This window comes from Notothenia rossii (genome assembly GCF_949606895.1).
Source record: "Notothenia rossii genome assembly, chromosome: 1".
NCBI classification, from domain to species: Eukaryota; Metazoa; Chordata; class Actinopteri; order Perciformes; family Nototheniidae; genus Notothenia; species Notothenia rossii.
Window position 1 is genome coordinate 85,679,747 of NC_136912.1, and position 18,268 is coordinate 85,698,014.

An 18,268-nucleotide genomic window follows, 5' to 3' on the forward strand; every position below is an offset into this window, starting at 1 on the left:
TTGCTCCTGCTGACTTGAGCAAGCCATTTTTTCCTCCGCTCTGTGTCAGTGGGGAAGCCGTACATTCGTACTCCTTTCTCGGAGCGATTTGAGCATCCCCAGGCAGCACAGAAAACCATGGTGGCGACTAGGAGGCAGCACAGCAAACCAGGACAACACGGAGGAAAAGGCACAGACAAACTGCATGATATGCTATTCAATGTTTATTGAATTCCATGTATTTGCAATGGATGTTCCTAAAACAACACATTTAACATCATCATCATCATGCTGCTGCTGCTGCTGCTAGTCCTTTGATAGTCACCTGTCGGTCTCCTGTCCTTTCTGAAAGCCATAAAGATGACATTAGTCATTTAGATAACTTGTGTCCTCAATTACCATGGGATTACTGAAACTACCATGAATTTAAGAAAATGGTAGAAATGAATCTAATCTGAATTTTGAAGCATTCCTTTAGATCCCCTCCCTCTAAATATATCAATAAACATTAGAAAGTGATGCTCCTGACTACCATACAAGTTTAAGAAGATAATATTGGTTTTAAAGAATTCAAAGCTATAAATAAACAGCAACAGGATCTTTAACCAAGGCACTGTTAGCCTAACATGTAAACTAGTTGTTCACACTAATCCTAATATTAGCAAATTCTATTTTATTTTTTAAAACATATTGATGTAAATACATACACATATCGATTTGTTGTATAAATATTGCAAATCAAAACCTTTATTCACAAATAATTACCAAAAATCGTAGTTCTATCTCCTGTTATCAATGCATTCACATTGCCCGCCATGAACTTCCGGGGAACGATCCTCGTCTACATGAACCACGTGACGATAACCGTTTTTGGACTTCCGCTGTCGTAACTCTTCTATCTATATGGCGCTGGGATGTGGCAATAACTCTCCTAACCAGCAGGCGGCGGTAGTGTGTATTCATCATTCAAAAGAGGCAACAACCGGAATATAGAGAAGAAGAACAGACTCCTTGATATAAACAAACAACAAATAGCGTTTTTCTTTCCATTTTCACTCTCGTCCATTGAAAACATGAACGAACAGGAGCTCTATAAACCGATGAGGTGAAATAGCCGTCAGGGATCCTTTCTCATTTCGTCAAATCCCCCTCCTCGACTCCTCTGTCCTCCGGTAGTGACCCGGAAATTAATTTCAGCGCGCGACCGAGGATCGAGCGTCAAGGAGGCTCTCTGGAGGAGCTATAACCGAGGATACACTGATGGGTCCTCCACGGTCCTTCGCGGATGCATTTCCGGGAACGTTGGGTATAAAATAGGCGTGACACACCGCTGGAATCATTTCAAAACCATGGCGGGAGCAATGCACAAATGTAAGTGTTGACAATGATACGTTGCATTAGTTATTTAAGAAGTGAAATGCGCGATCCTACTCCGCCCGTCTGTATGCAGTTGGAGCCCTATAACCGCATTCCTTATTGACATTTCACCTGATATTCTCTATGTTTTTATCCACATTTTAACTACACCCAATCCTGCTACAGCATATAATATATATTTTTGTTGTTTTCAAATATAATTCTTTAGAATATCTTAGGCCCTCACAGAGGGCCCTGACGGCTCGCCACTGCTTGCCAGGAATATAATGAAAGTTAATCCATTCGTTTTATTGTTGAATAAGGTTAAAAAGAATGACATTGTACTACATAGACATATATTCTGTTGAAAGCACATGTTCGAAGAAATCTGCATGTGAATTGAGTTGTGAGTCGAGAAGTAAATTGAAACCCTTATATTAATACAACTGGTTGTAAAAATAAAACAAATATTTAAATGTAGCAACATTGCAAAATACATGATGAATTATTCTCACTGAGCCCTTTTATTTTAGTTACATTTTGTTCTTATTCATTTAGTGCAAATAATAAAATATTGGATACACTTTGCCAAATTAATGACGCCATTCTGCATTTTTTACTCAGAAAACACAAAGGCCGGCAGACGTTTGAAGTAATTGTGTGTGGGATGATTAACTAATGAATGTTCGTGTATTGCCCATTTCAGGAGATGGGATAACATAGTGTAAAATGTGAATGAACATCTTAAAGGTTTGTAAAAAGTGCTGAGATGGAACAAGAATGATTTCCTCATCACTGTGCAGGCAGGTAAACTTTCATCTTGTCCAGAAGAGCGGTGGGGTCATGCAGGTATGCTGGAAAGTTGTTCCTGTTGACGTAGGCAGCCCAGCCCACCACAGCAGCAGACAGAACCAGAGGCCACATGAAGGATCTCTTGGATTTGGGATCATCACAGGGCCTGGTCTGCATGGGTTGAGCCACCCTCTCCCACTGAGTGAAGATGGCCTGACGGGCTCCAGCCCATTTCCCTGGCCCTTTGAGACGATATTGGTATGGAGTACTGGGTCCGAACAGCACCTTCAATCCCAGCCTGGGATCAGTCAGCAGCAGCCTGGGGATGTTGGGTCGAACCCCCAACAGTCCTGCGATCTCATCCATGTAGTTGAGATAGTCGACCTGGATAGTGTGTCTCTGACTGGAGACATACCTGAAAAAAAGACTGGTGATAAATTTGTTGTCCATAACAAGATTTGTTTCCTTCAAAATAAACTATTGCAAAGTAAAACAAAATCAATATTCTACCTTTCGGCCATTGTCTCCTGCTTGCACTGGACATCTTTTAGCATGGAAGCCACTGAGGGAAGCTTGGTGCAGCCTGTTTACAATGAGAGCCAGGGTGAGTGACTTGGCTTACTGTACTCTGTGTAAAGGATGGAGTTCTCAAGAAAGTTCTTGAAAATATTTTTACAGAACCTGTAATACCTTTAAAGACACGCGTGGCCCATCTGGCCTGCATCTCAGATATGGGCATAATGGCTCCCAGTGGCTGCACTAGACCAATGATAGCCAGAGTGGGGCGTTCCAACTCAGGAGGAAACACATACTTGTACAGAGATGCTTTGTTCCCAGAAACTGAGGTCACATGGGAGGCCAGGAATGGAAAAGAAAACCTGTAACCTGTGGCAAACACCTGCAAGAATGGTTACTCATCTTAGAAAGGACAGAATAGACTGTGACTGTAGATTGTGAATGTGTGTGAGTCTGTCAGTGTGTGTATACCGGAAACACTCACCACCAGGTCGACATCTTCCACAACACTTCCGTCATCAAACTCCACACTGGACCCCTGAAGCCTGCGGATGTTGGGTTTCACCTGAACTGTTCCAGATAGGATGCGGTTGGGAAGCTCATCATTCACCGTGGGATGTTGACTGAACAACCTGAGATTAATATTTACGCTGGTGAGTTATGTTATACAATAACATGCATACAGCAAAAACTTTTAATTAAAATAAGACCAAAGGTATGAAGGTGCACCTAGGATATGTAAGCATGTCAAGCTATGTTAAAAGAGTAGAAAAACAGATGCAAATACATTACCTGTGCTTTGGCTTAAGATTGTACAGAGCGTGATCAAATCTTTGGTTGAGCTGTCTCTCTCCCAGACCACTAAAAACACCAAAGGGAAGGATGAGCCGCAGAAAATCTAGCACTCTGTTGAAATGCAAATCAAGGGGAAACCCATTGTCCCCGACTCGGTTCAGAATCCAGGCTCCTCTTCGAGTGCTGAGGTAAAGCTGGAAAGAGAGAACATAGCAGTCAGTATTTTTGGAGTCATGTTAGAATTCTTTACAGTATGCAATATTTCAATACCGAATCTATTAATATAGTAATGTAGCAGGTTTTTTCAAATACATTTAGTTTTACATTATTTCACTTAACTCTGTGCATTTTACCACTAACACAACCCAAAATATGTTGCAGAACGACAACCTGGTTCAACATAATTAAATGTAATTGTATACGCAAGAAAAACACTAAAAACTCACGTTAATCTTTAATTTCACTTCCAGATGGTTAGGTTTATGGTTGAACTGTGGACTTTTTTATACACATTGTTTGATCGTCGGACTGCTTTGCTGCAAAGCTGTTAATGATTGTTGTGAACGTTATTTTATTAAAGATGTTCAAAAGATAACAAGTTTGTCTTACAGTTTCTGACAAAAGCAACAATCTCTGTCATGTCTTGTGACTTGACTTGAAGTCTTTATAGAGATGTCAAGTGTAAGAATTCAAGTCAACTTTAAATGAATCAATGTGATATCAATGTGATGTCAACTTGACCTCCACATGACCCAGTCAGCTCAACACATGAAATCACACACACACACATTACCTTATATGATAACATGCTTGATCTTATCAATGAAGTTGGTGATTAAAATGCTATCTCGTCTGATATAAAAGATACTAAAATAAAGTGTTTCTATGTAACAATCTCATCTACACCTGCTTGGTGACTCTGCTAAGTTCCACGGCGATGTCTCCTCCAGAGTTTCCTATTCCAATAACTACAGCCTTTTTATTCCTCCACTCCTCAGGGGTCTTGTAGTCTCTGCTGTGGAAATAAGTTCCCTCGAAAGTGTCAATTCCTGTAAGAGAGAAAAAAAGGGTTATATATCTGCTTGACAAAGTGCCTCGCTACTTTTGATACAAGAGGACTTTATCTGTTTATTAAGTATATATTAAAGCTTTTCTCTAGGGATTTAATTTAGGCCAAGGCTGGGACTAATATACTGACAACCCTATTCTATTTGGGTGGTGCTGGTTTCTGTTGATACAGTGATTACATAACCACACAGGGTTGAACAGGGTTGCCATTACAGGCTTGTTCAGACTGTCAAAGGTTCATTGTGAAATCACACATCCTTTTTATACTGCCGGAACACTATCAGCACTACTTGTCCCCGAGTGAACTCAATCATATTTATAGCCTGTAAATGGTACCTGGGAAGTCATGTAGCGGCAAGTTTGGGTGGCAGTGATGTCCAATACAGATCATCACAGCATCAAAAATGTGTTTCTCCGTTTTGCCATCCTTGTTCTCCGTCTCAACATCCCACTGGCCTGAATGAGAGAAATCCGATCTCTGCCTCACCTGCAATACTTTGGTCTAAAAAAACAGGGAGGCAAACAAAGATAAGATGCTGAAATCTTGAATTATACAATATAAGCATGTCAGTGCAGCATCCTCACATTGAAGCGTATGTGCTTGGTGAGCTGGAAGTGGTCAGCATACATCCGAAAGTAGTCCATAATGAGGGAGTTGTGCATGTAGTTGGGGAAGTTCGCAGGGATGGGGAAGTCACTGAAACACATCATCTCCTTGGAGGTGTTGATGATGACAGAGTGATAGATGCTGGCCCTGTCTGGCTCTGGGTTCTCCTGCAATATAAAACACCAAGTAGTTTTCATCCTATTTAACTTAATAAACTGGGGAATTAAAGGAAAATGCTTTATATGATACTGTGACTAACCTTAAACCTCCACAGACCACCAATGTCATCGCTGCTTTCATAGCAGACAGGTTCCAGACCCTCATCCAGACAGCTCTTGATACAGGCCAGACCTGAACTCCCTCCTCCAATCACTGCCACTCGACGAGTCATACTTCAGCTCTGTAAAGGATGAACCAGATTGGTCTGATAAATATTTGATCTGTTCACAAAAAAGTATGAAGCTAAACACAACGAGAAGTCCTGACTTCAAAAGGTGCAGGCCTACTACTTATACCTACTCAGTCTGCACAAAGACCCATTTCAGAATAATATAGAGTACAGAAGTATTGTATTATGTTCTTCAATTATCAAAAATAAAAGTTTTCTGAGATTTATATTATTGTTGTTATATTATCTTGTTTTTATACAAAAGCTGTTTAATGTTGTAGTTTGTAAATGTTATAATTGAAATATTGTCAGATTAGTTCTACAGAACTGCATTACATAATATCAGCCTATCATGTGTTTATGTACAAAGTAACTGAGAGTTAAAATAAAGAAAGTGGAGTAAAAATGTGGTGCCAAAAAGTACTTAAGTAAATGAATTGTACTTTCAACCACTGGTATAGAGAAGGCTATTTCTTTCTGAAAATGTAATTTTAATTATATTTGGGATCTTCCGCCCTTTAGTTTACTTGGAGACGGGGGGGTCTCTTTCTACGTGTGGATCTGTGCCACACGTTTAATTATTAACCATTATCAAAGTTCAATACTGGTAAATACGTAGCTACTTGTTTTAACAAAGGTTTAAATGCTACCACTGCGTTACCCTAAACGTGTTAACAACTAAACTCGAGTCTCACTAAAGACGTGTTGTTTACTAAAACTCTGCATGGGCGGGGCCAAAAACCGTCACATAATAGCATTTACAAACTTAAATAAACTCTAAACATAAATAAAGCCTACTCAAAGATTACAGCTGAATATATGTTTCTGCAGATTCGTTTTCTTACCTTTTGCTATTCGGAGAAGGAAACGTCTTTTTTGTGCTGCATGAACCTCACAGTGGGCGGAGTAAGAGTGAATGCCTGGGCTCAGATATTACTATCCCGAAGAGACTCATTAGGTTTAAATCAGTTAATGGAACATAACCAACCGGCTGTCAGCCAGCTAACGCCTGTCAATCAATCTTTATCTCAGACCATAGGCCTAGTCCACAGTCCAGAGTAGATTATATCCACACTGGCTAGACCGACCATTGGCAGAGTTAATGTTAAAAGCAAAAATGTTTTGTGGTAAGATTTATGGTTGTTCCTACTCTGGTTAGGGATAGAGTATAAAAGTAAATTAGGTATACAAAGTGTGATTCAAAGACATACTTTCGAGAACACTGTTCTTTTTTTAACTATTCCCCCAAAGCAGCTATTATAGCTAACTTTAACAATATACATTATTATTGTTGTATTTATGTAGTCCAGTCATGGTTAAAAGCAGACAGACAATAAAACCATATCATTGCAAATGTCTTGACCTTTACATAAAAGAATGTGATGGTGCACCTAACTTAATTTATGGGCTAAACCTCCAATAGTTATACATTGATGGGAAGCCAAGGCAATCTCAGGACCATTGGTATATCACCCAGTTAGCCAGGAGGGGGACATCTTCACACAGTTTCAATGAATACATGCTTAGTCATGAGATAACCGACCCATGCCATGACAAAATAGACCCATGATCAGATCACTGGTCACACAATGTGTGGTCACATGACACCTCATCTACCTGAGTGATGAGATCTCAACTAAATTGATCTACTATCTTTTGACATATAAGTCTTACAGAATATTATTATGTATACAACAATATAGCTTTCAATTCTTTGATAATCATTATTTCCATTACACTCTCAAGTTATTGCTATGAAAGTTACACAAACTGTCAAGATGAACAAACATTATGTATGCAAAACAGACTAAACCAAGCATTTTTTAAAAGAAAAGCTTTATTTCTCATTTACATTGTCAAATTGGTGCAGTCTAAACACATGCTTTGTCTAAAGAAATGTAAGACAGAGAATTTGATGTAGTGTGATGCTTCACTGCTGCTTGCATCCTCATGTTATCATTATGTGCCAATGATCATGCAGGTTACTTAAGAGATCTGAAGAATAACGGAGAAGAAAAGAAAGAGGAGGTAAGGAGTTTCCTGTACAAGAAGCAGTAAAGCAGCGCGGCTCCTGAGAGTATCACTATGGCGCTCCGTCTAGACGAGTGTCTGGTCTCTGGTTCTGGTACCACTCTGGTCCTGAAAGGCTGGAGCACCCGCTCCCACTGAGTGAGGATGGCATCACGGGCTCCGTCCCACTGGCCCGGCCCGGACAGACGGTACTGATAAGGAGTGCAGGGACCCAGCAAAACCTGCAGCGCCAGTCTGGGGTCCTTCAGCATGAGCCACAGTATGTTGGGTCGCACCCCCACCTGCTCTGCCAAAGAGTCCAGGTAAGGGATGTAGTCGACCTGGAGGGGGTTACGTTCTGAGCAGGCAAAACTAACAGAGGGAAGAAGAAATATGGACTTGGGAAGTGCTTCAAAGCAATCTTGAATGATGTGAAATGTATTGGTCATGGGTGAAGTAATTATATAATAAACTGAGATCATAAAAAACATTTACTGTACGGACTACAACATTTAGGCCATTATCTATAAAATAGAAAAAACTGTAACTTGACAATTTGGGGACGTGATTTGATTATAAAGCCGTAACATTTACACAATTGAAATAAATTACAATAGTGAAATGGATTATTTTTGATCAGGAACATTAACATTTTTTTTTATCTATAATGAATTCACTTATGTCCTACCTCTGATGCATTGTTTCTGTGTCTTTTTCAATTTCCTTATTCATTGCCTCTTCTGAGGGGAGGGCCGATAAGCCTGGACAAAAATAAATCAGTTAAGTTCAAATACACACACAAAAGATTATAACTGTGGTCTTAACCCACATTTTGTGTTAGGTTTCCTGAAGATCTTGGCCTTCTTTACAGGATTCTCGATTGTATACAAGTGAGTATTAGAGTCATGGTTAGTTTGAGTGCTGTTATTCACCTTTGAACACTCTTGTAGCCCAGCGGGCCTGCATCTCAGACATTGGGGTGATGGATCCAAGGCCGTTGATAAATCCCACGACTGCCAGAGTAGGCTGGCTCAGAGCAGGAGGGAACACATGTTTGTAGAGATGCAGCCGGTGACCAGATTTAGCCTGTAGAGCTGAGGGCAGGAAGGGAAAGCTGTAGTTGTACCCTGTGGCAAACACCACTACATCCACCTGTATGACACACACACACACACACACACACACACACACACACACACACACACACACACACACACACACACACACACACACACACACACACACACACACACACACACACACACACACACACACACACACACACACACAACCACACACACACACACACACACACACACACACACACACACACACACGCACACACACGCGCGCACACACACACACACACACACACACACACACACACACACACACACACACACACACACACACACACACACACACACACACAAATTAATTGAGCAATTAGTTACTTTGTTTTATTTCATTTTATTAATCAGAATGTAAACCATAACAACATGATGGAAAGCAAGTAAAGTAGGCAGAAACTCAAAACATGATGCTGCCATATCCCAGTACTGAATGCAACAATAATTCTACAATATATAACAAAATATCTGATACATACTCAAAAGATTGCACTAATACACACCTTGTCTATGCTCCCATCAACAAAGACCACACTGGACCCACAGAACTCCTTCACATTCGGTTTCACTTGAACCCGACCTGAGAGGATCCAAGCTGGCAGGTCGTCACTCACAACGGGGATCTGTGCAAAGAAACTGTCCCAACAATTTTTTTTTAAGTGTGGTGCACGGGTGCTTACATCATTTTTGTAATGTTGAGTTCAGACTTTACTTGAAGACTTCTAGGTTTTCTTCTCAATCCAACTTTACATGTTAACCCCACTGGTTAGACTTAAAGGGGTGAAATAATTTAAGTCTGAAGCCTTGCAGAATGGAAAGTACAATTTGAGTAATAATTACTTCACTAAAACATTTAACCAACAAAGAAATAAAGAAGTTTAACCAGCGCATCTTGTTACCCATGTTTTGGTTTCAGACCATATAGTTTGTGGTCATATGCTTCATCGAGCTTCTTCTCCACCATCCTGCTGACCCACGAGGGTAAGAGCTCCTGTATCATCATATCCAGTCGTGAAGTCCCAATAATGTCAACTGGAAGCCCCCCCTTCCCCACACGGCTCACAACCCACGCTCCGCTCCTGGTACTGAGGTACACCTGTCAGCACAGAGAGTGTTAGGATTTATGGATTTGCATAATTAGAAAAATTAAAAAATGTACAGAAATAAGGTTTATTATTGTACCTTCTCAGCAACTCTACTGATATCTACAGCTATATCACCTCCAGAGTTTCCAATCCCGATCACCACCACTCTCTTCCCCTGCAGACCCTCAGCGTTGCAATAATCCCAACTGTGGAAATACCTGCCTTCAAAACTCTCAATCCCTGAGATGGAATAAAAACTTGTCTGTTATCCTCAAAGCCTTTGTTGAAGAGCATTGAATGTGTGTCTCCTGTGGAGTTGGAATTGTGTCTATGTTAAATGTTAAAGTCAATAATGATTCCTGTTACCTGGGAAGTCGCTGAGGGGCAGGTGAGGATGGGTGAAGTGTCCAGTGCAAACTATAACTGCGTCAAAAACATGCGTCTCTCTCGGCCCCTCTGTCCTCTCCGTCTCTAACTCCCACCGACCTGTCGCAGCAAAATCAGGAGTCTGCCTCACACTCAACACAGACGTCTGAGAAAAAAATGAAAACAGTTGTGAATATTTTCGATTTGATTTACATTTATTTATTACAATGATTGGTAACAGGCCCCTCTTCTAACACTCATAAGGAGTAAAAACACATTAAATAAATGGTAAATAACTCATCTATGCACTTTTTCATTTGCATATTTGGTTTATACGGACAGTACTAATTAATGTTAAGTAATGTCATTCTGCTAACAATTCTTTTACTTTTACTATGAATGATTCAAATGTTATGCATATTGCTTATAAATAGTGACAAAACTGGCTTAAAATGTAAGATTTTAGCGATATTGACCTTGAAAAAGGAAAAACACTCGTTATATTTGTGTCCTTCAGGAGGGAAATTAAGGACCATTCCAGTATATGTGCCATAACCAGAATTGCATTTTTGAAGGTTTTCTAAAATAGTTTTAGTCTTTTTGAGTCGCATAATGAGTAAGATTATTGTAGTTAGCGACCCGTTGGGCAGGCCTATATGGTAAATTCCATACAGAAAAGATACATCCGTTTATAATCGTCTTTACATTTAATCCTAAAGATCACCGACCTTAAAGTGTATGTTCTGCAGCAGGTTGAAAGCCTGAGCATACAGGCGGATGTACTGCAGCACCTCAGAGTGGTGCATGTTGTTGGGGAGATCAGCTGGAGGAGGGAAGTCACTGAAGGCCATCTTCTCTTTGGAGCTGTTGATGACCACCGACTGATAGATGTTGGCACGTCCAGGCTCTGGCTTCTCCTGCAGGAAGACAAAATACAGACAGTATAGAGACATGATTTTATTATCATTTCACTTTGTCTGGGATTGAACTGTCACAGCAAAAGAAATGACATCTACTGTCATTTCCCCTGATCGAGTGGAAAATTCAAGGGGAAATTATTTAAGTGTTTCATATAAAATAACATATAAAAAGCTTACTAAAACTAGTTCCCTGCTTGATTTCTGGTTTCAGCAACTTAAAGGGGAGTCTATCATTAACAGTGTTATTATGAAGTATTTTCTATAAATTATCATTAAAAAGCTTCAGTGCTTCTACAAATGCACATGTTCTCGTTTAAATGATGTTAAATAAAAGGCAAGGCAAGTTTATTTATATAGCAGCTTTCAACACAAGGCAATTCAAAGTGCTTTACAAAAATGAAGACATTAAGAAAATGGCATTTAAAAACATCCATTAAAAAGCAAAGATAATCAAATAAACATTAAAAGAATGAAAAATACATGGATAAAAGTTACAGTGCAGTTTAAGATATTAATAGTTCAATTAAAAGCAGTGGAAAAAAGAAAAGTCTTCAGCCTGGATTTAAAAGTAGTAAAAGTTGCAGCGGACCTGCAGGTTTCTGGTAGTTTGTTCCAGATATTTGGAGCATAATAACTGAACGCTGCCTTTACATGTTTAGTTCTGACTCTGGGGACAGAAAGCTGACCAGTCCCTGAAGACCTGAGAGTTCTGGATGGTTCATAATTTAGCAGTAGGTCAGAAATGTATTTTGGGCCTAAACCATTCAGTGCTTTATAAACCAGCAGCAATATTTTGAAATATATTCTTTGACACACAGGAAGCCAGTGTAAAGACTTCAGAACAGGAGTGATGTGATCCACTTTCTTAGTGTTATTGAGGACTCGAGCAGCAGCGTTCTGAATCAGCTGAAGTTTTCTAATAGATTTTTTAGTGAGACCTGTGAAGGCACCATTACAATAGTCGAGTCTACTGAAGATAAAAGCATGGACAAGTTTTTCCAAATCCAGCTGTGACATTAGTCTTTTAATCCTAGATATATTCTTTAGGTGATAGTAAGCTGATTTAGTAACTGTTTTAATGTGACTGTTGAAACTCAGGACAGAGTCCATGACTACACCTAGATTTCTAGCTTTATCTGTTGTTTTGAACATTGCAGACTGAAGCTCAGCGCTAACTTTTATACGCTCTGCCTTGGCTCCAAAAACCATTACCTCAGTTTTATCTTTGTTTATTTGGAGAAAGTTCTGACACATCCAGTCATTGATTTTTTCAATGCACTTACTCAGTGTTTGAATTGGAGCATAGTCTCCTGGTGGTTAGGATAAATAAGTTACTTTCAACACAAGATTCAGAGTTTTATGTTTTTTTCTCATGAACTACGATGTAGATATGCATATTGCTACATATTTCAAGAATCCAATTAGTTTCAATGCAGTGTATGGCATAACAAATAAATGCATTGTCCCACCTTAAATCTCCAAAGACCTCCAATGTCATGGCTGCTCTCAAAGCAGGTGGGCTGCAGACCTTCATCCAAACAGGCTTTGATGCTGGTCAGACCAGAAACCCCTGCGCCGATCACCACCACCTTCATGCTGGAGAGGAAGAACTGCTGACAGCAACGTGATCTCTGATTTAAGGTAGTGGTTGGAGCTGGAGAAGTAAGAAAGGTGGAAGTGTGTGTGCTGTTTTAAAGTGACGTGAAGTAGCTTCCTGTCGACTGTCTTTAACACCAGATTGTTTTTGAATGATTAATTGAACATAGAAATAATGCCTTTCAAAGTTGCCTTAGTCAAACAAAGATAATTGCATTTAAAAAACAAAGGCTCACCCTCAATAAATCATTGATGATGTTTGTCCCACTTGTGCCTTTCTGCTGTCACAATGTCTGCTGTGAAATAGGTCTAAGAATGTGATTAAGCAAGAACAACAAAGAAACAGGAATCAGTTACTCTATAAGCATTTCACATATTAGTTTGATACAAATCATTATTTAAGGTGAGAAAATCTGAATTATGTAATTGCATACTATAAGCCTTTGTGCTTCTTTTACTATCAACAAAAGAACACAAAACACACCCACACAATAGTTGTCAAAATGTCAATGAAAGAGAACTTTGCAAACCAGGGAATGACTCAAGTCTTAATACAACAACAAAAAGACTCAGAATGCCAACATTTCTTGAACATGCAAAAATATGCAATGTCTTTTATGGAAACAGAAGTAACTTGTCTGACACAGAACCTGCCATTGAGTGGTCCCTGTTTAATAAGTACCAAGACAATGCAAAACTGGCTAAACAGAATACAAAGTGCAACCTGAAGTAGTCATTTGCAGCTCTGAAGCACTATGTGTGTGTGACACATTAATTTTATCATGCAAACCTGCATACTGTACTACAGCTAAACATGACGGAGAATAACATCTAGGGCCAGCTGAGATCTTCTCCGTTACAACTTACAAGTACCTTTTGTGATTGGTTTTGAACTTTTCCTGTCGGCTCCCAGAAACTAACTTCAAAATAAGACAGAGAGGTCTGATTAAAGAAACACATAAAAGCCTGAAGATGGTGCTGCAGCAGGTAAACAACACTCTCTAGGCTTATCCTCTCCAGGCTTATCCTCTCCCTGATTCCCTACAGAGGTATTTTATCAAAATAACCAACCTATACATGGTGTACACGATTCATTTCAGAATTAAATGACAGACAATAAGTAAACCAACAACATAATGTGGTTACTGCTAAATCTGCTCTGTGTATCATGCTGAGCTCAGTCCGACAAACACACATACATATAATTATAGTTTTTAATAAGCTTCAATTTAGGTTTCTCTATGCTATCTGATGGTAGATTGCAGTTTTCTCTGACCTTTGAAACAGATACACCTATCAGAAGAGTGCCAACTACTATTAGAATTGTGTAGCACCATATTATTAAATAATACTACAATCATACAAAACATTAAAAGAGGGAGGCTCTCTCTTTTTCTGCAAGCAAACACCAAATAAAAAAACTTTAAATGTCTTTAAATTCCCTGATCCATTTACTTTTTTTTCTTTCAATGAATCTTAGAATATTTAGGATATTATTAATATTATCAATGTCTGTATTATACATCATATTACAACATGGGTTATATTCGTTACACAGTGTACCCAAATATGATCATTTTAGTCTGGTGTAAGAGTGAACCAGGAGTCCTTCAGAAACATCTTGCACCTGTCCAGAAACTGGGCGGCACCCGACAACACTGGAGTTATCTCAGTTTTAGACAGAACAAAAGCCATTGCAACTGTTCCTCCAAGTACAAGCGCCCAGGGAGAAATAGCAGACGGCTTGCTCTCCGGTACCGCTCTGGTTCTGAAGGGTTGAGCCAATCGCTCCCACTGAGTGAGGATCGCCTGACGGGCCCCGGCCCACTGTCCAGGCCCCGTGAGACGATACTGATATGGAGTGCAGGGACCAAAGAAGATCCTCACCCAGAGCACAGGATCTGTCAGCAGTAGTGTCAGGAGGTTTGGTCGAACACCCACCTGTGATTGGAAGTATATCATGAGGTTTGTGTCTTACAGGTGCAATAAAAATGATAACGCAATTTTATATCGAGACAAACTGAACCAACCTCCTTTGCCATGAAATCCAGGTAAGGGATGTATTCTACCTGGAGAGCTGCCGTTCGTGGGCAAGGATAGCTGAGAAAGCAAGTCAATTTGTTCAAATTTCAAAAACAATTGAATTTATACGTGCAGGAAGAACATCTGCCTGTTCTTTTGAATGAGCTTCATTGTGAAGATGATGTCTACCTTTTCATGTTCCTCTTCCTCTCAGACTCTATGACTTCCAGCATTTTCTCCTTAGGTGGAAGACAGCTCGAACCTTGAAGATGAAACACAACAGCTGACACCTTGCACTTTTCAGTCCCGAGTGGGTGTGTTTACATTTAAAGCTCATAATAATTTACCGGTAAAGACCTTGACAGCCCATCGCGCCTGCATTTCCACAATTGGCGTGATTGGTCCTTTGGTCTGGAAAAGACCCATGACGGCCAGTGTGGGTCGTATCAGAGAAGGAGGAAACAGAGTCCTGAAATTACCAAAGTATATATTAATATATGGCAGTACTTACAAAATATATTTTAATATATTTGTATATACAATAACTCATAGGATGTATATTTTTTAACTAAAATGTTATTTTAAAACAGCACAATTTAAGCACAATTCAATCTTATGCTCTGTAAAAATGTTTCTACAGTATATTTTTATTTATTGAAGTATAATTAGGATCTTTTTTTTGTTTTGTTAAAAATGCTATCTATTTTCTCATGTGAAAGGTAATCTTACAACATTTACAACCCCTTAAGTTAAGTTTTAGTGTGGATTTTCAACTAGTAAAACTTAAAAAAAAAAAAAAATCACACATAGCTATACAAACTCTACCGACAACATACTCACTTGTACAATGTCAGTTCTCGTTGAGGCCCGTGAGTTAAAATTGAAGGCAGGAATGGAAATGTTCCATTATAGCCTGTACAGAAAACCACAGCATCAATATTCTCCTCCACGCTGCCATCTTCAAATTCCACTCCTGAGTCTTTGAATCCTTTTAGATTGGTTTTCATTACAAGCGCTCCCTGAAGGATTCGACCAGGGAGGTCATCATTGATCAGAGGCCTTCTGTCCATAAGTCTGGGAAATAGATGAAATGAAAGGAATCAACCACCTATCTTGTTACAAAGATTGTATCCTATTCAAAATGACACCATTGTATTAGACAGAGTAACAGTCTGCACAGCTGACAGCATTTTCACACTGGAATCATGTGGCACCTGTGTTTGGGCTTCAGACCATACAGCCTGTGGTCATATTTGTAGTTCAGTGCTCTCTCTGCTGCCCAGTTGACCAAAGTATTGGGCAGAATCAGTGTGAGCACGTTGTTGATTCTGGTGATAGCGGTCATGTCCAGAGGAAGACCATTACTGGACATCCTGCCAATCACCCAGGCCCCCTGGCGTGTGCTGAGAAATGTCTGTCAGAGAGATTTAAAAAGATAGATGTGAATTCATGGGTTACATGTTTGGAAGTAACAATGTGCAGTGCAATCTTATAGCAGTTAAGTGCACATTGTTTTCATCTATCCCCTGCCAAACTAACTTAAAGCTTTTCCTTTTTTCCCCATCTTACCTTCTTTGCAGATCTACTGATCTCCACTGCAATATCTCCTCCAGAATTGCCAATGCCAACCACCACCACCCTCTTTCCTCTGCAGGCATCTGCATCTTTGTATTCCCAGCTGTGAAAGCACCTGCCAGAAAACGTCTCATATCCTGGAGTAGATACAGATGGTGCAAAAGGAAAACAGTTACAGTATATGCAAGAATGAAAAAAAAAAATGTTGCTCTTTCATCAAATTCTGTAAAATGTTTGAATTTGACAGACCTGGAAAACCTGACAGGGGTAAGGACGGATGAGTGTAGTGACCCGAACACACCAGAACTGCATCAAAGACGCTTCTCTCCTCCTCGCCATCCTTGTTAATTGTCACTATGTCCCACTGACCTGACAGAGAGAAATCCGGCCTCTGGGCAACACTCTTCACTGTGGTCTGTATCATGCATGACCACATTCAGAAAAAAAAGAAAGAAAGAATTGATAACTTTAACTTCACATAGTATGTTGTTTAAACTTGTGAAAAGATGGTGAACTCCTGGAGGATGACCTGGAAATGAATGTATCTGAGCAGGTCAAAGTGGTCAGCGTAGAGCCTGTAGTACTGCAGCAGCTGGGAGTTGTGCATGTAGTTTGGATAGTCAGCAGGCATGGGAAAATCACTGTAACACATCATCTCTTTGGAGGTGTTCACCACCAAGGAGCGATAGATGCTGGATCGCTCTGGCTCAGGTGACTCCTGTTGGCACAAACAAAACTTTGATAAGGACAATTTACTGAGGCTTGCAATCATTGTTTTGACACAATCTATTTTCAAACTGAATATCATTTTATTCCGGATTAGGTTGGGAGCTCTTAGGCCATACAGTATCATAAAACCAATCTTTAACTGGCCACTACCTTCATGTATGGGCTACTCAAGGTGCCCCCCACTCACCTTAAATTTCCACAAGCCGCCGATGTCATCACTGCTCTCAAAGCAAACAGGCTCCAAGCCCTCCTCAACGCAGATCTTGATGCAAGCCAGACCAGAGCTGCCGGCTCCCACCACTGCCACACGTCGCACCATAGCTGAGAACTGAGAAAACAAGACGAAAAGTCTAAACAGCTATGATCACCTTTCCAGCATACGGCATCATTTACTTATTCATATTCAAGAGAATATCTGTTAATATATCCACTCCTCTTAAATAAACTTAGCTTTTTGCTAAGAGCATTTTACTTCAGATTAACTCAAAAATAACAATCAGAACCAAGTGTTGGACTACTTCAGTAGACTAAATAGACAATTAAATAAAATGATAAAACAAAGGATTATGATTATTTCAGCAAAGCATGCCATTTTCTGTACCACTTATTCAAAAACAGCAATGTCAAATATCTACTTACATTTAGTAAGCCTAGGTCTACTTGGAGGAGTATTGCTCAGCTCAGCATGTGTAACGTGAACATCAAGAAATGTAAATGTTTGCATTGTTGAATTCTGAAAAACTGCTCTCACCTTCCACAAGTCCCGGTCAGTTGCGACTAAAATGCCAAACAGCCTCGACATTCACATGAACTGCATGTTTCTTATCTACAGAAGGCTATTGCAGGCGATGAACTTTGAACATGTCACCCTGCAAGCCAGTATTTCTGTTTCCACCTCAGCGGGACGGCTCTTGGTCCGAAAATACGTTTTTTTCTCCGGCACCATAAATAAAAAATCTCCAGAGGGATTTAAAAGAGAAAGGAAGCTAAAGTTAACTTTTTACATGCCAATCAAACCACATAGTATATACTCCATGATCCTCTGAAATTCAGAGGATCATGAATGAGCATTTCAACATTTTGAGTATTCAGAATAAACTTCAAGCCCTTATTATACATCCATGGTTGAAACACTCGGATTGTAAACTCGAGTAAACACTGGAAGCGGAAGCGGTCTCTTTTCTTCTCCAGGTGGCGCGAGCGATTCTGGCAACAACATAAAAACACACTGACGAAATACACAATATAAATGATGTAGTTGTAAATGCAGTATACATAATCTTATCGCATCCTATACTAGTATGCTTGCTTCACAACAACACATTTGACTTTCC

The 18,268-nt window shown here is 39.8% G+C and overlaps 2 protein-coding genes across 2 annotated transcripts; both read right to left on the reverse strand.

Moving 5' to 3' along the window:
• Nucleotides 1-1,838: 1,838 nt before the first annotated feature.
• Nucleotides 1,839-6,484, reverse strand: LOC307039370 (flavin-containing monooxygenase 5-like). The gene is made up of 10 exons (XM_079681352.1): nt 6,347-6,484; nt 5,373-5,513; nt 5,092-5,280; nt 4,843-5,008; nt 4,345-4,487; nt 3,436-3,632; nt 3,128-3,275; nt 2,818-3,025; nt 2,638-2,710; nt 1,839-2,542 (listed from the first exon to the last, which is right to left on the reverse strand). The coding sequence occupies exons 2-10, from the start codon at nt 5,502-5,504 to the stop codon at nt 2,128-2,130; spliced, it is 1,671 nt and encodes a 556-aa protein (XP_079537478.1). The 5' UTR covers nt 5,505-5,513; nt 6,347-6,484; the 3' UTR covers nt 1,839-2,127.
• An 886-nt stretch (nt 6,485-7,370) lies between these two features.
• Nucleotides 7,371-18,268, reverse strand: LOC307019698 (uncharacterized protein). Its single transcript, XM_079650757.1, has 20 exons — nt 17,686-18,268; nt 17,122-17,262; nt 16,735-16,923; nt 16,455-16,620; nt 16,200-16,342; nt 15,845-16,044; nt 15,471-15,704; nt 14,978-15,099; nt 14,820-14,892; nt 14,639-14,708; nt 14,199-14,549; nt 12,482-12,703; nt 10,821-11,009; nt 10,093-10,258; nt 9,824-9,966; nt 9,541-9,737; nt 9,145-9,277; nt 8,444-8,663; nt 8,200-8,272; nt 7,371-7,883 (listed from the first exon to the last, which is right to left on the reverse strand). Exons 1-20 carry the CDS (start codon nt 17,734-17,736, stop codon nt 7,484-7,486), a joined length of 3,483 nt encoding a protein of 1,160 aa, XP_079506883.1. The 5' UTR covers nt 17,737-18,268; the 3' UTR covers nt 7,371-7,483.

Bases quoted from the DNA above. Each gene is read 5' to 3' on its own strand.
- LOC307039370 (XM_079681352.1), bottom strand. From the start codon at position 5,504: ATGACTCGTCGAGTGGCAGTGATTGGAGGAGGGAGTTCAGGTCTGGCC. The intron at 5,281-5,372 runs GTTAGTCACAGT...TTTATATTGCAG, and splicing joins GTGGTCTGTGGAGGTTTAAG to GAGAACCCAGAGCCAGACAG. The intron at 3,026-3,127 runs GTGAGTGTTTCC...CCATTCTTGCAG, and splicing joins TGGAAGATGTCGACCTGGTG to GTGTTTGCCACAGGTTACAG.
- LOC307019698 (XM_079650757.1), bottom strand. From the start codon at position 17,736: ATGTCGAGGCTGTTTGGCATTTTAGTCGCAACTGACCGGGACTTGTGG. The intron at 16,045-16,199 runs GTAAGATGGGGA...TCTCTCTGACAG, and splicing joins TCAGTAGATCTGCAAAGAAG to ACATTTCTCAGCACACGCCA. The intron at 15,705-15,844 runs GTGCCACATGAT...TCTATTTCCCAG, and splicing joins GGTCTGAAGCCCAAACACAG to ACTTATGGACAGAAGGCCTC.